The sequence below is a fragment of the Budorcas taxicolor genome, chromosome 21 (genome assembly GCF_023091745.1).
Source record: "Budorcas taxicolor isolate Tak-1 chromosome 21, Takin1.1, whole genome shotgun sequence".
In the NCBI taxonomy this organism is placed as follows: Eukaryota; Metazoa; Chordata; class Mammalia; order Artiodactyla; family Bovidae; genus Budorcas; species Budorcas taxicolor.
In genome coordinates, this window is record NC_068930.1 from 38,195,014 (window position 1) to 38,220,719 (window position 25,706).

General features: G+C 52.9%; 1 protein-coding gene across 1 annotated transcript in view; it reads right to left on the reverse strand.

The window, feature by feature from the left end:
- Positions 1-25,706, reverse strand: part of CCDC33 (coiled-coil domain containing 33) — a 138,570-nt gene that overhangs the window by 78,382 nt on the left and 34,482 nt on the right. Inside the window, 1 exon segment of the mRNA XM_052659526.1 lies at positions 14,576-14,783. Within this exon segment, the coding sequence (XP_052515486.1) occupies positions 14,576-14,783 (208 nt within the window).

A 25,706-nucleotide genomic window follows, 5' to 3' on the forward strand; every position in this document is an offset into this window, starting at 1 on the left:
ACAGGTGCTGCTACATTAACTGCAGCGATCACGGGTGAGGAACCATCCAAGTGAGCCTTGGCAGCAGGACCGCACTCGGGAGGGAGAAGCATCAAATGGCACCTCAGGGTGGGAAGCAGAGATGGCGTCCTCACCAACCCTTGGCCCCCACCTGCAGAGGCCCCCACAAGGAGTGTGTGGCAGGGGAGTCAGCTCAGAAGCTCAGAGCCAATGTGTCCCCTGTGTTAGTAGCCCGACCCGAGATCCTTCCCAGCCCAGCATGCTCCTCTCCTCCAGGAAGCCTTCCGGGATGCCCTGGCCCTCACTGCTCCCTCTGTCCTCTCAACTTGAGTGACACAGGGGCCTGGAACTTTCCTTCGAACCCTTACAGCTCTACTACTATGGACACCCAGTCATATGGGAGTCCTGTATCCAAGCTCGGGGGTCCACTGAGGACTCCTCCCTCTGCTTCAGCTAGAGGTAGTATGGCATGGTGATGATGGCAACAGGCTCCCTGGAGTCACACCACATGGGCTGCAAATCCCAGCACTAACCCTGAAGTATGGGGCTTCCCAGGTGGCTCAGTGGTAAAGAATCTGCCTGTCAATGAAGAAGACACAGGAAACACAGGTTTGCTCCCTGGGTCGGAAAGATCCCCTGGAGGAGGAAATGGCAACCTGCTCCAGTATTCTTGCCTGGAGAATTCCACGGACAGAGGAGCCTGATGGGCTCCAGTCCATGGGGTCACAAAGAGTCCAACACGACTGAACACACAATCCTTAAGTAGCTGTGTGACCTTGAGCAAGGTTCATGACCTTGTTGGGCTTTACTTCCTTCATCTGTGAAGTGGGGGTGGTAATGCAGGGTTGTTGTGAACAAAAATTCATACATGTAAACTATCTGACATTGTTAAATACTACGAGAGTGTTAACAATAACGATAGTAGCAATAATTACAATAATTTTAGCTGCTCCTGGCCTGGTGTCTCTCCGTCTTGACTCCCAACTCTTGGTCTGCCACAGGAGGTCCCTGGCTCCTGTGACCAAGGATGCAAAAAGCACAGGCTCTGGAGCCACGCTGAAGTGGTTTCAAGCCCACAGTGCTCTCCTGGCCGAGCACCTCCCCTCTCTGAGCCACAGTTTCCTCTTCTCTAAGCAGCAACTCCCTCTAAGGATGGTTATCAGGACAAGGAAGAAAGTATAATAAGCTTTAGCACCGACCCCCCTGCCACCTCAATGAGGTATGAAGGGGTGCCCATAGAGCCATACCACGGAGCCCCCCAGACTCAGTGCCCACCCACATATGGCCATCACCTCCGCATGCCTGAAAAGCAGGTCCTTCAGGCCCAGGGATATGCGTGTGAGAGGCTGCCAGGCTGGAGAGGAGCAGGCAGAAAGGCTGGCGGGGTGGTAGAGCCCAGCCTGCCGTGCTCCTCAGTCCCTTCCTCCCAGCTCTGTGACCTCTGCTAACTGAGGGGTGACACCGGGACCTCTCCTCCTGCCGCTCTGCTTGGGTCCTCCCTCTGACAGCCAGCCCCAAGGTTGGAGGCCGCAGAGCTCTCAGCAGCCTCCCACCAGCTCCCATGCTGCCTGTTCAGTCTGTTTCCCATGCCTCCCTTCCTCTGGGAACCAGGAACCAGGCTCCACGGAGGACAGAAGGCAGAGCGAAGCAGAGAGGCAGAAGCGCTGAGCAGGGAGTGATGTAAGGACATGTGTCAGGAGGAAGTCAGAACTTCTCCACCCAAACAGCAAGCCTGCTTCTGCAGGGCACGTGGTATTGCACCCCTGGGGGCTTCCCTGAGCAAAGAGAGGACAGACCCACGGGGTGGGTGATGAGCTTAGGTTGCAGCAGTGCAGTGACACAATGCAGGTTTTAACCCATGACCCCAACTTTCCAGCCTGTCTTCCACCCTTCTGATGTCTTCAGCCTCTTGTCCCCTCCCCTCTTCTACATAAGCTCCTGGGCATCTGGCAGGAGGAATTCCAGGTGGAAAGACACAGGGAAGGGCAATAGAAAAGGCCAAGGGAGTCTGCTGGTGCTGACTCTGCTCAGGCATAGAAAGGGTTAAGCAAGCATCTCCCTCAGTGGGAGTACTGGGGTTGGGCAGAGCTAGGTGAGCTGAGAAGAAATAGCTCAGGAGGGGTGAGGCCCCAGGGGAAGGATGGAGGCTTTTAGCAGGTGGAGGGAGGCTGTCAGGGTAATGGCTTTTCCTGGCATAACTGACTCCTCCTGGTCTTGATGCTATTCTACAAATGAGAGCTAGAGGGGCCTCTGATCCTTCACACAGTTGCAGAAGGAAACCAGTTCACTCTTGGCTTTCAGTCCCCACTCTGGGCCCCCAGCTGGTACGAGAGAAGCTGAGCTCTAATATCCCCCAGGCCTCTGATGGAGTTCAGGTCTCCCAGTGCAGTCTCAGTACCCAGAGGACCTCTCAGGGACCTGCCTCCACACAGGCCACCTGCAAGCTTGAGACCCTCCCTCCCTGTTCTTAAAGCCCTGGCCTGGCTCTATCAGGGGCCCGTGGGGAGCTGCCAGCTGCTGCCCACTGTCCCGGGGCTCAGACTTCATCCAGCCATGGGAGCAGGGCAGCCACCCCAGGATGGAAGCGGGCTTGGGTTCAGAGGCCCAGTGCAGTAGTCCTGGGTCCCAAACTGCAGGAAATGTAAACCTGCCTCCATCTGGCCTACCCCTCAGGGCACGGGAGCGGGTGCTTGTGTGTTTGACAAAGTCCAGCCAGCTGCAAGTGGGAGGGGAGAAGGACTCTGCTTTGCTTCGTGAGGCCAGAACTAAGGGGAGAGTGCTGTCTGGTTCCAGGGGCCTCAGCTCTGAATGGAGGTGAGCTCCGAGAAGGTGCAGAGTGCTGAGGGAGACAGGCAAGTCCCTGAGATCCCCCTCAGCCTCCACTGTCTGTCGAATGCCCTCCAGGGCACATACCTTGGGGGAAACCTATGTGCCAAAGTCCCTGTGCCCAGGAAGGCTCCGCTGACTCCTTGGTTTCCCCTCTCCCATTACAAGCACATGTGTGGGTGTGTGTACGCGAGTGCGAGCGCACACACACACGCACACACACAGGCTGCCCCAGAGGTTTGTGTGACATGTTGTACCTGATCTTCATACCCAGCCTCCAGTCTGCTAGCCCTCAAGGTGCCTCTGTGCCTCTCAGCCCACCTCTTGCCCTGGCTGTCCTCTTGGTTTTCCACATTCCTCAAAATGAACAACTGCCAAGGTCTGGCCTCCTCCTAGGCAGGGTTTTGGAAGGATGTCAGCCACCTGACTTGACCTGAGGGCCATTCCCTGGGCAGCCCTTGGGGGATCAGGGGAAAGGGGAGCCCTCCAGTGTGGGTCTGTTCTGGCTGCTGGGGTCCCAGATGGGCAGGCTCCTGAATCCTGAAAGACCAGAGGTATATTCCCAGAAGCCCTGGGGAGGGAAGTGCCTGGGTAGATAGAGAGGGATGTGGTGGAGGGCAGAACTGTAGGTGGATGGGTGGCAGAGGAGGTCTTATGACCTTTTGACCTGTCCTCCATAGCCCTGCTGCTCTCTCACAGGGAACCTTAGAGGGAGGTGAGGAAACAGGTTCAGATGAAGACTGCTGCAGGCCAGATGCTGGCGTGCCATGACTGGGCCTCATTCTATTCTGAGAGGACAAGGAAACTGTCTTCTACCTGGACCCTCTGTGCTGGCCTCTGAGCCAGGAAGGCCAGCCTCCCCCACTCTCCAGAAGCCCAAGAGGCAGCTGGATTCCCAGGTCACAGGGCTACCCCCATCCCCGGAAGGCAGAGACAAACCCTATGACCGCTTCCTGCCTCAGAGGCCCAGCCTTACACAATGTGGACAGGATGGAAGAGCGGGCCTCTGCAGAGATGGCCATCTGATCAGGCTGGTCAGAGGCTGGATTCCTGTGTTTCTGACCCTGCCTGAGATGGACCAGGGAAGGAAAGTTTCCTGGAGGAGGCAGGGCTTGAACAGGTGGAAAGGAAGACCTTAGCAACTGGAGGTAGAGCCTGAGGCTCAAAGGAGCCGTGAGCCAATGGGCAGGTCGGGAGAGGGGCTGGCGGTCCTCTCTAAGGTCAGTGGGTTGGGAGCCTGAGTTGGAGTAGTCAGAGAGGAAAACGAGGCTTGTGGTCCTCCCTGATCTCATCTCCTCTCCAGCCTTCTCTTCACGCCCAGATGTGGTCATCCTCTGAGGCCAGACAGGTAGGAGGGAAAAGCCCTGTTCCTCACACTTCTAGTCTTGGCCAGGGGATAGCTGGGCAAGAAGATGCTTCCAGAGGCTCCATGAAGGAGGAGCTGAGATCCGAGTCAGGGAGTGTTTAGTCTGAATCTCCTCCTCTCGCGTCTCCCACATCACCAGATAACAGCCCATCCATGATGTCCCCCTCCCACTTCATGCTTGCCTCCCCCCACCCAGCTCCCAGTACATCTTATCCTTGTGGGTTCTGAGCTCCTGGAAGGCTGCCACTTAAGGCATAAGCGGGGCTGTTATTCTCAGTGAAGTGATGGGCTCTCATCCTGGGTTTCATTTCTTAATTGGATGCTAATGAACCATCACTAATTGTTGATGGTGCTACACCACCTCAGGGGGGCCTCGATTTAGAGGATCGAAGGTGTAAGGCGGGTGTAAACTGGAGGCCAGTCATCTTGGCATCCACACAGACATGGTTCCTTCCCTGCACTCTCCTGTGGGCAGCGGGGACTGCTCTGGAAATCAGAAATGGCACACTCCAAGAAACTCTGAGATGAGCGCTCTGGCAAAGGAAGAAGTCTTTCTGTAAAACAAGAATGCTGATCCCCACACCCCCACCCACACTTCATCTGAAATAGCCCGGCTGTTCTCAGGGGAGCCCCTTATGGTCAACAGGCACCCCTCCCCCTGGAAGCTCAGGGAGACAGCCAGGCAGGGATAGTCTTTCCATATGGCCCACAGGAAAATCAGAGCCCACAGAGCTTTGGGGGTGGTCCAAGCCAGACTCAAGCCCCAGTCTACCAGGCACCATCACATCCTTCATCCTCTCCTGGGAAGAATTTCCTTGTTTTCCAGAGACCCCTTTTGTCTCTGTTGAGGCAAGGGATGATAGGAGGCAAAGAAAGGCCTCTGCTTGTGCCATATGCCAGCCTTTGGAATGTCTGAAGTGAAAGTTGCTCAGTCGCATTCGACTCCTGGTGACTCTATGGACTGTAGCCCGCCAAGCTCCTCTGTCCATGGAAATCTCCAGGCAAGAATACTGGAGTGGGTTGCCATTTCCTTCTCTAGGGAATCTTCCTGACCCAGGGATCAAACCCAGGTCTCCCTCATTGCAGGCAGATTCTTTTCCTCTGAGCCACGAGAGAAGCCCTTTGGCATGTCCAGCTGTGGCCAATCCTGTGGCCTAGCTTGGTGAGGGACCCATTTCTCAGGCAGAGGAGAGAGGGCCCAGCTGTCCATCAACACCATGTCCTAAAGAATGCCATGACAGTCTCCTTGGGAAAGTACAGCCTTGGGAGAGACAACCCTGGAAGATCCACCATGACTTGGAACCTTCTCAATGGGTCTCTCTGTGCACTCCCTCTGAGAATCCCCTTTCTCACAGATGCTGTTTTAGAGCAGGAAGAATGTGGGCAGACATTTAAGTGAACTTCCCAGCTTCAGAAAAATGACTTGAGACACAGAGCCTGCCTCTTGTCCCCTTCCCAAGAGACAGCCTCCCTCAGGAGTTCTGGTTCCCAAGTGCTGGGGCCTGGAGCCTGCTCAGCTGCCTTCTGCCTTGGGAGACTGTGGGCACAGGGCAAGTGAGGGCTATCTGTTACTCACCACTCCATCTCCCTCCACTAGACTGTGAGCTCCTGGAGGACAAGGATCTGCCTTGTCAGAGTTGCAGTTGTTCCCAGCTCCCAGTCTGGGCACAGTGGGTCCCAGCAAGTGTTTGTAGCATGAAGAAAGGGGCCCCGGACCCTTGGAAAAGCACGTGGAGACAGAGGCAGCCCCTCCTCTCCAGCTCTGCTAGGCCAGCCCTCAGCCTGGACTGCTGGGACCCTTCTTTATCCTGGGGTAGCTCATCAGGACCACCCTGGAATCAGTTCTAGCCTAGAAGGAGAGTTCAGATCCCAAGTTCTAACCCAGAAGCGTGTCCTCACAAGGAGACAAGTGGAACCCAGCAGTAGGGGCTGGGACCTCTTGAGGTTCTGGTGCCTTGGGGCTTTGAGATCCTTGGTGCAAATTGGACCCTGGCCTCTCTGTCCCAGCTTGGCGCCCTGGGGCTGGATCCTGAATCCTGGTTCTCCTGGCCACACTGACCATCCTGATCACTGCCCACCGTAGGCATGGTCTGGCTCCCCAGGTCCAGCTTTTCCAACACCCACAGGACATCTCAGCATGCACACGGCACTCCCCACAAGCCCTGGAACTAACTGGGAAGTCAGCAAATGAGAGATGGGGCGGCAGAAGGTCAGGACCATGAGCCCTTCCCCTCACTCAGGGGCAGCCGCACCTCTGTCTCCAACTTTGTGGGAGCAGGAAAGAGGGAGGCCACAGCTCCCCTCCCCAGAGATAAAGCCTCTCGGCCTTCTGAGCATTCCCGGGCCAGAGAGGCTGGGTTGGTGCTCAGTCTCATGGGCTGTGGGTCTCTTGAGTCCTGGCCTCACTGCCTACTGGGGCTTCCCAGGTGGCAGTGGTGGTAAAGAACACACCTGCCAAAGCAGGAGACACAAGAAATGCAGGTTCGATCCCTGGGTCAGGAAGATCCCCTGGGGGAGGATGCGGCAACCCACTCTAGTATTCTTGCCTGGAGAATCCCATCGACAGAGGACCCTGGTGGGCTACAGTCCATGGGGTCGCAAAGAGTCAGACACGACTGAAGTGACTTAGCACACATGCACGCACGCACGACTGGCTACTGATTGTGCGGGCTCATCCTTTAAACATCTGTGAGCTCAGCTCCTCCCAACAGTGTAACTCACAATGTCTCTAATGCACAGGTTTCTGGATGGACAGTGAACCCCAGAGGAGGAGGGGATGAGAAGGCCAGTTTGCGGAAGACTGAGTCTGGCATAGAGTGTACACTGACTGGTGGGTCCAGGGGCTGGAAAGGTCTGAGCTGGACCCATACATTCTGGAACCCCCAGAATTGGGGTGGAGGTGGGTAGTCTGGGGTGGGGGAGATGTCTCAGGAGTGTAGAGATGCAGGGGAGGGTCTGGGACTGAGCAGGGAGCGTGGACATTCACAGGGTACAGGGAGAAAGGGCCCCACAGAGGAGTGGGCAGAGAGAGAAAGGGGAATCAGGACACCAGGTGTCCTGGAAGCAAAGAAAGAAGCGGCTTCAAGAAGTGGCGACTGGGGCTTCCCTGGTGGTCCAGTGGCTAAGATGCTACACTCCCAATGCAGGGAGCCCAGGTTCGATCCCTAGTCAGGGAAGTAGATCCCACATGCTGTAACTAAGACTCTGTGCAGCCAAATACATCAATATTTTTAAAAAAAAAAAAAAGGGGGGGATGCCTCTCAGACTTGTTCAAAGGATGAGCAATCATGGGGGAGTCTGTGGCCCCTGGGAGAGCAGGGCGGTCAGTGACAATGAATGTGGAGGTTGAGTCTAAGTGGGCTGAGGGTTCAGGAAGGGAAGACGAGGAGGTGAGACTCAGATCCAACTGAGCAGAGGTGCTCGTTCTGCCTGTCAAAACTGGCTGATTTCACATAACAGTCTGGATTCCCATCTTCTCTTGAAAACCTGAGAGCTCTAACCACTCCAGAATTGGGGTGGAGATGGGTAGCCTGGGGTGAGCGAGATGTCGTACACCTGGCTGACTTCTGTACCTATTAACTGGCATGGGCCTTGAAGGGGCTGTGACGGTGCCATTCCTGATGCCATTCCTTCCGGTGGAATCTCACTGTGTGTGTAGGGATGGGAAAGGACAGAGACGGGAGGGCACAAGGGCAGAAAGAGCCGAATTGGAACCCGAGTCCTGGCTCCCTGCCCAGTGGCCTCCCATCCTCTTCGATAGATGCTAGACTACAGGCGTGTGGCCCTGAAACCTGGAGGGCCAGGCGAGGGCAGAGTGAAGTCTGACCATGCCTGGATGGGGCACCAAAGCTCCGGGCTCCTCATGGTGTCCTGGGAGGAAGGAAGAGCCCTGTCATCAGTTTTGGTCATGCTCAGAAATAAGCAGACCAGACAGTCTGTGTCTAATGCGATGAGGACACCAGGAGGCCCCCCCGGACTGCCTCATCGCCTGAAATCACTCCACTAATACTTGCTTCAATTGGTAACCTCTGTCTTTCTGGGCTGCCCCTCTGGGATTTCAGCACCCCTGTGGGAGAACTCAGGCTTTGGGGGTTTGAATAAAAGTTTCAAGTATGAGAAGACCTCAGGAGGCCTTGGCAGCAGTGATGGGGGAACATTGGGAAAGAACCCTGTGGCTTCAGTCTGGCTTGGGGTGTCTCCCACCAACTTCCTTTTAAACACTGACGCCAGCTGTGTTTATAGCTCTGGGCCACAGGGATGTTCTCATTGAACAAAAATTCTGAGGCTCTGAGCCTCAGGGGACTGATGTCACTTGGAACAGGTGCAGGTAGGTCAGGCTGTGGCATAGGCAGGAGGCCCTGCAAGGAAGATAAAACTCAGGATTCCAGGGCCTTCTCCTCCATCACACGCCTTCTCCCACGGGCATCCTGCTGGGAAGGAAGGAGGCTTGGCCTCTGCCAGAGCAAATGGCTGGTGGCCAGATGGGGACAGTGTTCTTCATCTGCTCCACTCCCACTGGCCAGCCATGCGATCTTAGTCAAGTCCCTTCACTGCTCAAAGTCTTGGCCTCCTTGGCTATTAAATGGGGCCAGTGTGACTGGCCTCCCTGGGCCACTGTGTTAGAGCCAGAGTGCGTGGAGAACCAAGCGCTGAGTGAGCTCAGTGTGGGACCTTCCCAGCAAATGCGGGCTGCTTTTTAACTTCACATGACCCCTGTCACTGGATCATTTTTGTTAGTATAGTGTTATTTTTGTAAGTCCAATGCTCTGGCTGCTGAGACAAGCTCCCAGGGCACCTATGGGTCATATTGGGCCTCTATCCACTTCGCCCAAATTTCTGCCCTCTGGGGGCCTTGGCCAAGGCCCACAACTGGACACGGGCAGGTGTGAGCAGTCAAGTCCCAGGAGGGTCTTCGGAATAGTCACTGGATCTTCTCTGCAATTCTGGGACCCTGATACCAACATCACCTTCCAAGGGCAGCAGCTACATGAAGATCAAGGCAGCGAGTGAAGTGGAAAGCCCTTTTGGATTTTGGAATCCTGGCTTGGATACTCACTAGTTCTGTGATGTTGGGCAGTCATGAAAATGCTCTGAGCCTTAGTAACCTAAGGACAATGTTACCTACTTAACAAGACCAAGTGATGATTAAACATCACACACACATACACACAAACACACGCACACTCTTAGCCCATTTGACAGGTATATGGTGATGGTGGTGTAGTTGCTAAGTCATGTCCGACTCTTGTGATCCCATGGACTGTAGCCTGCCAGGTGCCTCCGTCCAGGGGATTCTCCAGGCAAGAATACAGGAGTGGGTTGCCATTTCCTTCTCCAGAGGATCTTCCCAACCCGGAATCAAACCCAGGTCTCCTGTATTGCAGGCAGATTCTTTACCGACTGAGCTATGAAAGAAGCCCTGGATACATGGTAGACACTTGAAAAATATAACCATCTTCAACTTGGCCTTTCTTACTAGGACCTTAGACAAAAGTGCCCTACTTTTAATACCTTCTTCAATTAGTCATCAGGGTCAGGCTCAGTCTGGGGCCAGAGTAATAGCTCTCAGGCTTGTCCAAAAAACCCCCAAAGATCCTGAGTATGACTAACTGGGCTGATCTGTGCCCTGTCTCTCTTACCCTGGCCTGGACCAAGCCTGTTCCATGTGTACAGAGGAAGCAGCCCGCCCCCTCCCAGTACTGGCTTTGTCCCTGCTCTTTAGCTCTGGGCAGCAAGCAGTCACAGAAGCAGCTGCCAACGGGCAGCCCAGCCATCCAGCCCTTGGCCAAGAGTCGGAACTCTGCAGGCCGTCTCCTGGCTGGTCCCCTCCCCACACTCTGCATGCTGGGATACCCCCCACCTGACAGGCCACTGTCTTCCTGGTCCCTGCTGTGCTCTGTCAGGCAGGTCTCTCTGTGCCAAGCTGGGAGGCAGGTGCTGGGCACTGCTCAGACCCCAGAGCCTTGAATCAAGCCACTCAGGGGAGCCCCTGGGCCTGGCCACAGGCCCAGCAGACCTCGGGGTGTAATCTGTTGGGGGGGTACAACTGGAGCTCTTGTTGCCTGTAAGGAACTGAGATGGTTTACCAGGCCAGAGCACAAACCAGCCCAGCAAGCCTGGAACTAGCAAGGATGCCAAGTCTTATATCCTGGCCACGGGAAGACCAGGACTCAGAGAGGGGCAGGGCCCAGCCTGGGGTCACACAGGGATTCAGGGGCTGTGGGCTCGACCCTGGGTTTTCCTGATTCCATTTTGCCTTCTCTCTGTTGCTCTGTGGCTTCCTCTGCTATGTCTCAGGTGCCCACTGTGACCCCTACTAAGGCTATCCCCTCACCCTGTGTAAGGCTTTATATCTGCCAGCATCTCCCAGTTGGTGGTCTGGCTCCCCCATTTCTTCAGCCCTTTGGGGCAGGTTCTCGGGTGAGGTATTCAGCTTCAAGAGGTAAAGTAACTTTCCCAGTGTCACGGAGCATGCTCAAAGTACAGCCAGATTCATTCTTTCATCTGTTTATTTGTTCATTCAATAATTATTGAGAGCTTCCTAAGCTCCAGAGACTATGTTGAAAGTAGGGATAAGATGGTGAGGGAAACAGAACTGGGGTTGCTCATGGAACTAGTGGGGCACGATGGGAGGAGGCGCTGATGAAGAATAAGTCACTAATCACATCAAAGCACATAAACCACACGAAACTGCAGCAGCAACCCTGGAGAAGTACAGAGTCCCGTGGAAGCGTGTAATAGATGAGGATCTGGTCTGGCCTGGGAAGTGGGGAGGGCTTTCTTGAGGCGGTGATGACTGATGATCCCCCAAAGAGCGGGGATAGAATGTTCTGGGGAGGGAGAGTGCAAAGGCCTGCTGTGAGAGGGAAGAGGGACTGCTCAGAGAATTGAGAGATGTTTGTCCATCAGGTATGGCTGGAGCAGACAGAAGGAGGTGGGGGGTATCATGCTGCTGGGGAGATGGAGGGACTGACAAAGACCTAACCATGTTGGGCCTAGAATTCTCTTTACCTTGGGAGCAATGTGAAAGCATCAGAGAGTTCCACTGGTACTGTGGCACCACCATATCAAATGACAACCTGTCTTTGAAGGGGGTTTGAAAAAGGGTCATGTTAGATGTACCAAGAGGTGAACAGTGCAGTAACCTAAGGTGGTGGAGCTGGGGGAGAGGAGCAGCCACAATCAAGATCACAGGAGAATTGACATGACTTGGCAGTGGATTGAATGGGGGAAAAAGAATGTGATTACTGATGCCAAGATGGGGAGGAGCTCACATGAACAGAGAGTATACAGAAATAAGAGAGAGACAGTGGGTTGAAACCTGGAACAGGCCAACATGTAATTTCAGGTAGACGAGATAGAGTTACACTTCAAAGAAAATAAGAGTAGGGCATCTTGGAAGCCAAGACAAGAAAGGGTTTCCAACAGAATGAGTGGTCATGAGGGGCTAATGCCACTGAGAGATTACAGATGATGAGACCCGTTGGATGGAGAGCTAGGCATGGTGATTACTGGTGATTTTAAACAAAGTTTTGGTTCGATTGCATCACTGATTCAATGGACATGAACTTGGGCAAACTCCAGGAGATGGTGAGGGACAGGAAAGCCTGGTGTGCTACAGTCCATGGGGTGGCGAAGAGTCAGACCCAACTTGGTGACTGAACAACAGTTCAGTGAAGAAGTGGGGTCAGGTTGGAAGCAGGTCAATGGCTCAGCTGGAAAGAGGCAGAACCAACCACAAGATGAGCCACGTGGACCTGTTGGTCTGGCATAGTCACCACTGGGGGGACACACTCTATTACTAGATTTTCTCAAGGCTAGAGCCTTCATGATGGAGGGAAGTGGCTAAACCCCGGACTAGCAAGGCCCCGTCTTTGGACCTGAACCCCACCTATTCTGCTCCTCGCTAATGAGTTGAGTGAGTGAATGGCTTTGGGGTGCTCTCACCCACTCCTCCTCTCTGGCCCCAAAATGGGCCTGCCTGCTGGGATTGCAACCACTCAGAGAGGAGGAGGGAACCAGACAGAGGTAGGAACCCCAAGGACCATATTCCCTATCTGAGGTGAGACCAATGGGATGGCAGGAAGTAGGGAACTAAGCCAGGTATCGAGGAGAGGGCACCCAAACACAGGCAACAAAAATCTGAGGGGGAAAAAAACTTTGAAAGGACATAAAATTCCATATATATTCAATATATATTATATAATATGATTTAATATATATTAAACATACAATATATATTTCAAGTATTGAAATATTCATTGTGAGAAAAATGAAAGCTTTGGTGGACACGCTCTGTTGCTGTGTATTTGAAATCAGGCGTGGAAGGGCGATGGCAGATAAGGTATTCTTTCCAGGGTGTAGGGCTTCTGAGGGTCCCAGTCCTCCCTCTGGGGCTCCTGCCTGGTGCCGGGGGCTCGCACTGAAAGCCCCTTTCAGGTTCTGACAGCTGGGCCTTCTTTCTCAGAAGCTCCCCCCCACCCTTCTGCTTGTCTTTGCATCTCATTAGCACCTCCGCTGCTGGTGGCAGCTCTGCCGCCTGGAGCCCTGGAACGCAGGCTGCAGGCTCGCCCAGGCCCTGCTCCCTGCCCCCTCTCTGGGGGGAGATGGGTGCAGCGATGCGCTCCCCCGCTGCCCACGTCCACCCCTCCACACCCTTCACCCTGGCGCCGCCGCTTGGCTCCCACTGCGCGTTCCCATGGCAACCGGGTGCCTGCGCGGGTCGCGGAGCCCTGGGCCGCCCAGCTCCCCGCCCCGCCGCCCAAGCTGGATCGGTGATAGGCAGGGCCTCAATCTCCCGAGATGATCGGCGATAATTGGTTTATGGAAATAGCGGAGGGGAAAAGGGAGCTCCCCGCCAAGCCTGCTCCCAGCCACCTGTCCTTCCTTACCACGGAAATGGAGGGGGGCGGGGCGGGCAGGGCTGAGGAGCTGGGCAGTGGAAACCCGGCTTTTGAGACAAGCAAGTGTGTCACCTGTTGGGCTCCAGCTCATCCTCTGTCCCACTCGCTGTGTGGGTGCCTGTGGCCGGCTTGTTGTCATAGTAACCTAGGATGTTTGCCTCAGTATTCCTTGACCCCTAAGTCTGCTCAGGCCTCTACTGGGCATATTGTTAGGGAAATGGAGAGGGGGAGAGGGGGTCTCTCCTTGGAAACCCCAGTGTGGGGGACAGAGGAGCAGCACCTAATTTTGTTTATATAAAGTATGTCAGACCAGTGTTGCCACTGCTGTGGGTCCCAAAGCAGGGACAGCTCAGGTAGGATGGGTGCCCCAAGGGGGAGGCGCACAAACCAGGCTCTGAACGTGGATTTCAGCAGGGGTAGGCACTCCCCCAAAGGAAAGGTGGGCAAAGCCTGCAGGAGGGGAGGGGTAGGTAGCCTGGTGGGGAGGCCTAAGGGCTCCCATTGTCTACAGAGGGGCTAAGGGATAGCAAGTTCATGGAGCGGTTACTGCACATGCTTTATATTCAAGACTGAGCAGATGTTACCCTCCGCCATCCATATAGATGTTTGGTTGGATGGAGACTCTGTCGCCCCTTGATGCCCTTCCAGCGGAACTGAGGTCCAGGAAGCATGCAGTGTACATGACATACTAGGTCTCACTCGGATACCAGGCTGCAAGAAGTATGCTTCCTGACTCCAGCTGGTTGGAGGGGAGGGAGCATGCATTAAGGGATCAGAAGGAACCAGGGAAGCCTCATAATAGAAATGACCAAAGAAGGTGGCGCTGGTGGTGAAGAATCTGCCTGCCAATTCAGGAATCACAAGAGACACAGCTTCCATCCCTGAGTCAGGAAGATCCCCTGGAGTAAGAAATGGCAACCCACTCCAGTATTCTTGCCTGGAGAATGCCATTGATAGAGGAGTCTGGCAGGCTATAGTCCATAGGATCAAGAGGTTGCAAAGAGTCAGACATGACTGAGCACCATACACATATGCAAAGAAGTGATGGGGACTGAGGAGGAGGATGGTCATGGGGTCCTTACCCCAGGACTGGGCATGGTAAGACGGAGCACTCAGAGGCCGGGAGAGGTAGGCCTTAGGCTTTCTCCTTCCTTTGACCATCACCTCCCACTGAGTCCAGCCCAGGTCTCTGCATCTGGGGGCCCTGCCTTGCTGAGGTCGATTTGTGGCCAAACCCTGGTGGTTGTGAGATCAAGGAGTGGCTCTTCCCTCCTCCCCAGCCATGGTGAGCAGCTTCCCACACAGCAGGGAAGATATGAGACCTCTGCAGAGCCCACAGTCCCTGGGTGGTTCACACTCGGCCTTCTTTCCTCTCTGGGTGTCACAGTCCCTGCCCTGAACCTTTGGGTACTCATATCCCAAATATCCACACGCTGGTTTCTGCTCCAGCTTGCACACCATCCCTGACCCTGCTCTCAACCAGCTAGCTATTTATACTACCATGTAGGGCCATGGTGCAGAGCCATCCTTGCAGGCGGGAAGGTTGGTGGCCCCATGGAAAGTGACCGCTATGGCCTCCTTATGAGGGGGAGCCAGGTGGCTGATGACAGAGTCCACCTTCTGGGAGGTATTCATGGGGTCTTCTGGGCCCTCAGTGATCTGTGGAGAAAGCCGGGGCTGAGTGGCCTCTTCCAGGGTGGCCACCTCTCTTTACTGCCTCTTGTCCAAGTAGCTGCTTCCCTCTGTCATCCCCATACCCAGTCTGCAACTACAGGGGCAGTCAACTTTGACCCCTTTTTCTCTGTGCCTCTGTCCCTCCCTCCACATCTCTACCTCCCTCTTGCCTCCCCCAGTCCTGATCCAGCACTTTCTATAGAATGAGACAAGACACTTCACCTTTCAAGTCCAGTCAGTCCCACCTCTAAGCCTTTGCTTTTACTGGAACCCATGTCTGTAATTTCGAAATCCTGCCTGCTTTTGAGATTCTGGCGATTGGCCCTCTTTGCTCTCTCCTGTAACTTCACCCTAATCCATCCTGTTACCTCAGGTCCCACCTGTGCATAGCGCTTTATATTTTTTTAGAATATTTATTTATTTGGCTGTGCTGGGTCTCAGTTGCAGCATGTGAGATCTAATTCCCTGACCAGGATCAAACCTGTGCCCCCTGCATTGGGAGCTCAGAGTCCCAACCACTGGACCACCAGGGAGGTCCAGCACTTTCTAGGTTACAAAGGCTTATCCACATCCATGAAGTCACCCAAAGCACTAGATGGAGATGAACGAATGTGCCTTTTCCAGATGCCTCATCCATCTTCTATCCAGAAAACCCCTTGGACCATGGAGGAGGAGAGGGGCCTGCCCGCACATCGGGTCTCTAGGCTGGTTGCCCCAAGCAGGGGCTCACACGTGCAGGGGCTCAACAGCTCAGCATTTTGTGGACTCACAAGCAGAGAGCAGAACCCTGAGCTGAGGGCAAAGAGGGCAAAGTGGGAAGGGGAGGGAGCTTCCTGAGGCCCAGGGCAGGCTCAATTTGACTCTGGAGGCAGCGGGGAGTCCACGGAGGGTGGCAGAGTCAGAGTACGGACATGAGGTTGCTGTGGTTGGGATGTTCATCCCTTGGGCTGCTGTAGTTGGGGTGTCCAGTTCTCGTCAGTTCCTTGGCACTGACAGCCTGGCCCTCTTTCCCAGGGTCTGGGGTTGACACAGTTGACCTAGACTAAACCTCATCTGGCGAGAGGTGCCCCCACCACTACCTTATGTGCCTCCTGCTAATTCATAAGCACCAGCTGATGTGAGAGGCCCCCCTGGCCCTGGGGGAGAGGCAGTGGACCTTCTCAGGTTGGAGAAGGGGTCCTGGGGGGATACGGAGGGAACTGGGGGCTGACCGTCTTATATGAGAAACTTGAACTATCAGATCTGCATTCCAAGGCAGGCCATGGCAGGGGATGAGGAGCCCTCAAAGGGGGAAATGTCCACAGAGACCATCAAGAATGATGTGAGACGCTGACTCACAGAAAAGCAAGGACGTGTCCTAGGCAGGCTTTGTGCTGATGGTAGCCTAGGCAGGCTGGGTCCCATGGCTCCCTCTGTCCTGATGAGCACTGAGTGCTGGAAAGGTGGGTTTAAACCAACTCTGCCTCTCATTACGGTGAGAAACAAAGCCACGTGTGCTCTGAGAATCAGTTTCCCTAATGTGACAATGAGTCCTTGGACCAGCCTGTCTGACACTTACCTGCTTCCTCTGTGAGGGTCCAGGTTCCCCAGACACTGCTCTCCCTTTGAGCCTGGGGGTCTTGGGCACATTTGCTCCTGGCTGTGGGAAGTCTCCAGGCAGAGAGAAAGGGAAGGGCTTTTATGCATGTGATTTCATGCAGCTCCTAGTGCCACTCCAATCTATCAGCATGTCCCGCCAGCTCTACCTTCAAACCGTGTCTAGAATTGGATCCCTTCATACCATCTCCACTTGGGTCTGAGACATAGGATTCCTGCACTCGCCTCATCACTTTCCTGTTCCTTTTGGCCCTCCTGCCACCCCGCCCCCTCTCACGAACAGCCAGAGCGATCCTCTGCCAGTTTCAAGCAGACACCACTTCTCTGCTCACGCTCCTGCAGTAGCTCCTTGTTTCCCACACAGCTGCACCGTGGCCTGTAAGGACTGCACGCTCTGGTCCAGGAAACCGACCTTGTCTCATCCCCGAGCCCCTTGCCCACTCGCTCTAGCCATGCTGGCCTTCTAGTGATCTCTCACGCCCTCCAAGCTGGCTTTTGCCTCCCAGGCTTGGCCCTGGCTGTCCCTTTTGTCTGGACTGCTCTTCCCTACAAATCCATTTCTGCGGCTTGTTCCCTCACTTCCTGTGCATCTGACTCTTTATCAGAGAGGCCTTCCTGGTACAGGCTGTGGTCCTTGCCTAACAAGATGGCTAATTGGGAGGTGAGAGCAACACTCCCACGCCCTTCCCCTAGCCCAGAAGGGCCTGCCCTACAGAGACTCTCCTTCCTTTCCTCTGAGGAGCCCCTCCCCCCAGCCCGGGACCCAGCAGGAGACATCACCATCTGCAGAGGTAACCCCCCCTCCTCCCCCATTCCTCTGCCAGGCCAGGGCGGGAGGAGGAGGAGGGAGGTTGTACTCAGGACTCCTGCCAGGTGGAGGGGGAAAGAAGGAAAAACAGCTGCAGAGCCACCCCCAGGCTCATAGATCAGTGTTCCACCCTCACTGCATGCTCCGTGATCCACTCACTCCCCAGCAGGTTTGACCTGGTGTGGTGGTCCAGGAGCAAGACAAGCAGCCCAGGGATTAAGAGACCTAGGTTTCAACCCATCCATGTCCCCAGCTCTTTGGAAAACCCCTGTGAGCCTTAATTTTTCCCACCCGGTCAATGGGGATGTCCGGAACCATTGGTAATTCAGTTCTCCCAATGATTTGGCCTAAGGTTCCTGTGGTGAGGTCAGGAGAGGTGACTAATGTCCCTCTCACTGCCAGGTTCCCAGGAACTGCCTAGGATGGTAGCTCTAGCGCCCTCGTGGCTGTCATGAGCTCCCAAGGTCCCTGGAAGTGAGCGCCCAGCAGCATGGCAGTTGCCCAGAGGCTCTCACTGACTTCCCGGCAACCCCAAGTCCGGCCAGGCATTTTGCAGACCAGGCCGTGCGTGGTGCCTCTCTATGTCCCCTGCATCCTCGGTACCTACCCTCTGGACAGCCATCTGGGAAATAAAGCTTGCAGGGGGGTTGGCAAGGACTGCTCATGCTTCACTTTCGGGCATGTGCCCACTGGGCAGGCTGGCCCAAGGCCTGGCATAAAGCATGACCTGGAGGAGGCACAGTGGGCCAACCTTTCTGCCTTCCCCTCTTCCCTCAGATGTGTGCCTGTATCGGGATCAAGGCCTTCCCCACCTCCTGCCCTTCCCAGGCCTACGCTGGAGACTTTATCAGGGAGTAGGGTATGTCCACATGCCAGGTTCCACGTGGGAAAGTGAACTGATGATGAAGCTAAGTCTCAGGTCCGACAAACCCATCCGTGAGGATGAGCTGAGCCCTGGGGAGGGAATTCACGTCCCCTGAAGACACTTCCTATAGGCCAAGGGGCAGAGCTGGATACACACTCACCATTGGCTTGCTCCGTTAACTCACCCAACACTGCCAGGGTGCAGAAATCAGTAGGCAGGATTTCTAGGCAGAGGTCTGGCTGGTTTGCATGCATGCTAAATTGCTTCAGTGTATCTGACTCTTTGCAACCCTATGGACTATAGCCTACCAGGCTCCTCTGTCCATGGGATTCTCTAGGCAAGAATCCTGGAGTGGGTTGCCATGCCCTCCTCCAGGGGATCTTCCTGACCCAGGGATTGAACCTCCATCTCTTATGCCTCCTGCATTGGCAGGTGGGTTCTTTACCACTAGCATCCAAGGCTACTCAGCCTGTACTGGCAGCGCTGGGTTATGAGAACCCAAACCTGCCTGATGCCAAAGCACAGCTCTCTCTGCTCCACCGCTGGGCTCCGGCATGTGGGCAGGCTCAGAAGTTGCTAATTCCAGTGTCTCACCCTCCAGACAGTCTGTCGTGCCCTCAGTAAGCCAGGATTAGCCAGCAGATGTCCTGAGGGACCTGTGACTGCCCATCGCTCAGGGCATTTGGGGATATGCGTGGTGGAGGGATGGGATAAGTTGGGGTAGGAAGATTGCACCAGCAGTGAAGCGGTTAATGGTCCATGTGGCAGGCACTTAAATTGGTTCTGGTGGGGAGGGAGGTGGAAGGAGACAGATTTCCAACCTCCCCTGGCCACTCCTCTGCTCCAGCAATCTGGGAGGCCATGGGAAGCAAGGAGGGCAAGCTCCACCCTCCAGGGTATCCCTGGATCTGAAAGCCTTGCCACTGGAGAGGCTCTGACTGGGGCAAGAGGAGGGGCTGCTGGGCTGGGAGGGATGGGAGGAATGCCCCGGATCAGTCGTTTGGGCTGATTCACTCCAGGGGCCCCTGTTTCTCCAGCTGCATCACAAGGGCTTGGAGTTAAAAATGCCCCCCGTGTTCCTTCTCATTTCAGCATTTAAACTTGCCTGGGAGTTATGATGGTCATGGTGAGGCCCTTTTAATAGGAGAGGAAGTAGGCTCAGGGACACAAAAGGCCTTTCACTGAAGCGCACAGCTTAGCTCATAGGCACAGAGCCGGAAATGCAACCAGGATCCATCCACCTCCACATCCTCTGTCTCTAGCCTGCTCTCACCAGCTGTTCTTTGGAGGTGACATGATTTCTCTGAACCACAATGTGTATATTCATGCAGGCTCATAACCTGAGGAGCCAGTACCAGCAAACAGTACTAACAGAAGGAGTTGTGGCACTTGGAGCAGGAGAGGTTTTTCAAAAGGACGTAGAAGCCAACAGTTATAAAGAAAGGGACTGATAGACTGATTATATTAAAAATCCACACCAGAGGACTTCCCTGGTCATCCAGTGGTTAAGAATCTGCCTGTCAATGCAGGGGACATAGGTTCGATCCCTGGTCCCAGAAGATCACACACTTGCCTAAGCCCATGTTCTACAACTAAGAAACCTGAGACCTTAGAGCCCTTGCTTGCTCTGCAACAAAAGAAGCCACCGCAGTGAGAAGCTGGCTCTCCCCAACTAGAGAGGAGTCCCCGCTCCCTGAAACCGGAGAAAGCCGTGCTCAGCAGCAAAGACCCAGTGCAGCCAAACAATAAAATAAATTTTAAAAATCTGTGTCATCTTCTATAATGGTGCAAAATTCACCACAATGCAAAAAAGAAAAAAGAGAAACTGGAGGTAATATCTGCAGTATATATAAAAGGTCGATATCCCTAATGCACAAAGAACACTGAAATCTATAAACATTACCATCTCAGAAAAAACATGAATGGAGGATGCGCAAAGAAATACTAATATGGATTATTAATATGTGACATGTGATTATGTATATTACAGACCTCCTTATAGGGGGTTCTAGCCAATTATCAAAAATGTTTCCCAAAGCTGTGAACCAAATAAAACACATCTGGCTCCTCCTCAGGGTTCCCGAGATCCCCAAATCCAGTTGCGGGGGCAGGTGGGAATGAGCTTCCAGAACCAGCCGGCAGTTCAGGGCCCCCCAGGTCAGTCCAGTTGGGTTCCTGGCCGCAAGTGGTGGCGACATTCCAGAAGGAGGCTTAAAGGGGGAGGGTGGAGCCAAGAGGAGGAACCAGCTGGGGGTAGAGAACACCAGGAACCAGAGACACCAAAGTCAAGGGTAATAAAGTAGAAACCGCACTGGGGTCGGGGTACCCTTAGGCCATCTGGTTTATTTGACCTGAGAGTGTAACTACAAAAAGCGTGCTCCCGAGTTAGCAAGTACCTGTATGCCTTTGCTAAGTGACACAGTGAAGGGTGTGGGCTTGCCAGTGAGCACGGTAAAGGTCGTGCTCCTCTGTCAGAGTCACTATGTGCCGTGACTGAAACAGACAAAAATCCCCTCTCTCCAGGCACTGGAGCATTTGGGGCCGAGGGAGAGGGCTGGGTCAGGGCTGGGAGGCTGTGGAGCAGAGGGGCATGTGCACTGCCGGGGCAGCAGCCTGGAAATCTCCCGGAAGATCTTGGAGGATGATGATGAACCATTGCAGCAGGCTCTCTGAGCCTCTGTGACCCCCAGCAACAAGAAAGCAGAGACTCCTTTCTAGACTGTGTGTGTGTGTGTGTGTGTGTGTGTGTGTGGAGGGGAGGTGACATACTTATTTCAAGCTGTGCTTCTCTCTGGCAAAAATCACCAGATTGCATTGATAACACCTGTAAGTGCACCTTGTTTCGGATCCCACATGTTCGAGGGGGTCTAGGAACCTCACTTGGAAAAACCACCAAAGTCACTTCCATCCCCATTTCACAGTTATGGAAACCAACGTCCAGAGAAAGGAAGCTTCTGTTGTGATTCAGGAGCAAAGGAAACAAAGAACTCTAGAAGAGATGAGTTCATGCCGGAGCACAGCCCATACCTTTCTCTTTCACCATACCATCCTCTTGGGGGCAGGAGTGTTTGGCCTTGTTTAACAGTCTTGGGGACCAGTACCTGGTATCGTTGGGTGATCAATCCTGCCCAGACAGCTGGCCTGGGCACCTTGGAGTCTTGCGGTTGGCTAACATTATGGAACGTCAAGGTGGTCTCAGGGGTGCCAGACACGGGCTCTGGGACCTGGGCAGGGGAAGGGAGAGGGCCACGGTCTGGGGCTTTCTCAACAGGGAGACATTCTATAAGCAGAGGCGCCGTGGGGACTCTGGGTCATGGCCGGCTGGGCAGGGTCAGCAGCTGGGCAACTGGCTCTTGGCACCCACAGAAGGTAAAGACAGGAGTGGCCCTCTCTCTGCTTAGACCTGGAAAAGAAGTGGGCTTTCCCACCCAGCTGGGTCACCTGGGCAATACTGTGACCTCACAGGGCAGGCAGAAGTCACACAGACTCCAAGGCAGGGCAATCAGAAGCCCTTCCCCCTATTCCTGGAGCCGCTCTCCAGCATTCAGTCCTCATCCTTCCTGCCCTTGGGACCCCAAACAGCCCACCAACCAAGATTCACCGATGGTCCTGTGTACCCAGCCACATGCTGACCGCTCTGCAGGAAAGGAGGAAACCCCGCCGCTGCCGGCAAGGAAGTTGCAACTCAATTGGGAAAACAGCTATTTCTGTTAGTGAATCTGCAGCCATCCTGCCTCTGTGGATGCCTATGGTCTTTTGTTTGTTTAATAATAATAAACACAAAGTTCAGGAGAATGGTTTCCTCTTGGAGGGTGGGTGGGAAGATGGGGGAGAGAATGGGAAATAGGTGGATGTGTTATTGTAACCTTGTCTCTTAGAATGGGTGGCCAGTTCATGAGTGTTCATTATATTCTTGAAAACAAATGACTAAAGAGGGCATGTACAGGTCAACAGTGGTTCTAGAGTACGAACCAAAGGTTATGACTAACCCAACTCTGAACTCCACAAGAAATGGTTACAAAGATAATAACTCTTTTTATCAAGCACTTACCACATGTCAGGCATGGTTCTGCCACCATGAGATGGCAGAATGAGGAGTGACTGGCCCTTGGCCTGAGGTGGGGTCTGCTCCATGGGGAGGCAAGGTCTGAACTGGCCTCAAAGGATGACCAGGAATCCTGGGCTAGCAAAGGTGAGATACGGGCACTGGGTAGAGTTGAGCGATGTCTGGAAGACTCCTGTGGCCTGCCTCATTCTTCTGCCAGCTGCTTTAGACACTGTACAGAGGGTTATTCACATTTTCCTTGGTTTGAGGGCCAAAAGCAGGCCCACTCTGGCATCAAGAGGCAGGAGCCATATTTTACGGTGGCCTCCTAGCCTACCTCCCATTCCTTACTCCAGAGCGAGGGGGGTGGGCTGGGAGGATGTTGGTGTTGTTCAGTTGCTAAGTTGTGTCTGACTCTGGGACCCCAAGGACTGCAGTAAGCCAGGCTCCTCTGTCCTCTATTATCCCCTGGCGTTTGCACAAATTAATGTCCACTGAATCAGTGATGTTATTCCTAACCATCTCATCCTCTGCTGCCCCCTTCTCCTTTTGCCTTCAGCCTTTCCCAGGATTAGTGTTAGTCACTCAGTTGTGCCCAACTCTTTGCCACCCCATGGACTGCAGCCCACCAGGCTCCTCTGTCCATGATATTTTCCAGGCAAGGATACTGGAGTGGGTCGCCATTTCCTTCTCCAGGGGATCATCCCAACCCAGGGATCGAACCCGGGTCTCCTACACCACAGGCAGACTCTTTACCAACTAAGCTACAAGGGAAGCCCCTTCCCAGAATTAGAGTTTTTTTCAGTGAGTCAGCTCATCAGGTGGCCAAAGTACTGGTGTTTCAGCTTTGGCAACAGTCCTTCCAATCGATATTCAGGGTTGGTTTCCTTTAGGATTGACTGGGTTCATCTCCTTCTAGTCCAAGGGACTCTCAAGAGTCTTCTCCAGCAGCACAGTTCGAAAGCATCAGTTCTTGGCGCTTAAACTTCTTTGTGGTCCAACCCTCACATCTGTACATGACTAGTGGAAAAACCATAGCTTTGACTATATGGACCATTGTTAGTGGGTGTCTCTGCTTTTTGATATGCTTTCTTGGTTTGTCACAACTTTCCTTTCAAGGAGCAAGCATCTTTTAATTTAGTGACTGCAGTCACCATCTGCTGTGATTTGTGGAGTCCAAGAAAATAAAATCTGTCAGTGCTTCCACTTTTTCCCTTTCTCTTTGCCATAAAGTGATGGAACCTGATGCCATGATCTTAGTTTTTTCATGTTGAGTTTCAAGCCAACTTTTTCACTCTCCTCTTTCACCCTCATCAAGAGGCTCTTCAGTTCCTTTTCACTTTCTGCCGTTAGAGTGGTATCATCTGCATATCTGCTGTTGATATTTCTCTCAGCAATATTGATTCCAGCTTGTGCTTCATCCAGCCCAGCATTTCACACGATGTACTCCGCATATAAGTTAAATAAGCAGGGTGACAATAAACAGCCTTGTACTCTTTTCCCAATTTTAAACTAGTCAGTTGTTCCATGTCCAGTATCTGTTGCTTCTTGACCTGCATACAGGTTTCTCAGGAGACAGGTAAAGTGGTCAGGAATTCCCAATTCTCTAAGAATTTCCCACAGTGTGTTGTGATCCACAGAGTGAAAAGCTTTCACATAGTCAATGAAACAGAAGTAGATGTTTTTCTGGGACTCCCTTGTTTTCTTCATGACCCAGTTAATGTTGGCAATTTGATCTCTGGTTCCTCTGCCTTTTCTAAATCAGCTTGTACATCTGGAAGTTCTCGGTTCACATACTGTTGAAGCTTACTTAGCCTGAAGGATTTGGAGCATCACCTTGCTAGCATGTGAAATGAGGGCAACTGTGCAATAGTTTGAACATTATTTGGCATTGTCCTTCTTTGAGATTGGAGTGAAAACTGAGCTTTTCTAGTCCTGTGGCCATGGCTGAGTTTTCCAAATTTGCTGATATATTGACTGCAGCATTTTCACATTATCATCTTTTAGGATTTTAAATAGCTCAGCTGGAATTCTGTCACCTCCACTAGCTTTGGCTCTGTTCATAGTAGTGCTTCCTAAGGCCACCTTGACTTCACTCTCCAGAATGTCCTGCTCAAGGTGAGTGACCACACTATCATGGTTATCCGGGTCATAAAGACCTTTTTTGTATATTTCTTCTGTGTATTCTTACCACCTCTTCTTAATCCCTTCTGCTTCTGTTAGGTCCTTACAATTTCTGCCCTTTACTGTGCTCATCCTTGCATGAAATATTCTCTTGATATCTCCAATTTTCTTGAAGAGCTCTCTAGTCTTTACCATTCTATTGTTTTCCTCTATTTCTTTGCATTGTTCATTTAAGAAGGCGTGCTTATCTCTCCTTGCTAGTCTCTAGAACTCCACATTCACGTGGGTGTATCTTTCCTTTCCTCCCGTGCCTTCCACTTCTCTTCTCTCCTCAGTTATTTGTAAGCTCTCCTCAGACAGTCAGTTTGCCTTCCTTTTTCTTTGGGATGGGTTTGATCACCTCCTCCTGTACAGTGTTATGAATCTCCATCCATAGTTCTTCAGGCACTCTGTCTACCAGATATCCCTTAATCTACTCGTCACCTCCACTGTGTAATCACAAAAGATTTGATTTAGGTCATACCTGAGTGGCTTTAGTGGTTTTCTCTACTTTCTTCAATTTAAACCTGAATTCTGCAATAATGAGCTCTTGATCTGAGCCACAGTCAGCCCCCAGTCTTGTTTTTGCTGACTGTACAGAGCTTCGCCATCTTTGGCTGCAAAGAATATAACCAGTCTGATTTCAGTAATGATCATCTGGTGATGTCCATGTGTAGAGCCAGCTTTTTGTGTTGTTAGAAAAGGGTGTTTGCTGTGACTAGTGTGTTCTCTTAACAAAACTCTGTTAGCCTTTGCCCTGCTTAATTTTGTACTCCAAGGCCAAACTTGCATATTATTCCAAGTATCCCTTGACTTCCTACTTTTGCATTCCAATCCCCTATGATGAAAAAGACATTTGTGTGTATGTGTGTGTGTTAGTTCCAGAAGGTCTTATAGGTCTTCATAGAATCGGTCAACTTCAGCTTATTCAGCATTAGTGGTTGGGGCACAGACTTGGAAGTTGAATGGTTTGCCTTGGAAATGAATCAAGACCCTTCTGTCATTTTTGAGGTTGCACTCAAGTCGTGCATTTCAGACTCTTCTGTTGACTATGAGGGCTACTCCATTTCTTCTAAGGGATTCTTGCCCATACTAGTAGATATAATGGTTCAGTTCAGTTGCTCAGTCGTGTCTGATTCTTTGCGAGCCCAAAGAACCGTAGCACGCCAGGCCTCCCTGTCCATCACCAACTCCTGGAGTCCACCCAAACCCATGTCCATCGAGTCGGTGATGCCATCCAACCATCTCATCCCCTGTCATCCCCTTCTCCTCCCGCCTTCAATCTTTCCCAGCATCAGGGTCTTTTCAACTGAGTCAGCTCTTTGCATCAGGTGGCCAAAGTATTAGAGTTTCAGCTTCAATATCAGTCCTTCCAATGAACACCCAGGACTGGTCTCCTTTAGGATGGACTTGTTGGATCTCCTTGCAGTCCAAGGGACTGTCAAGAGTTTTCTCCAACA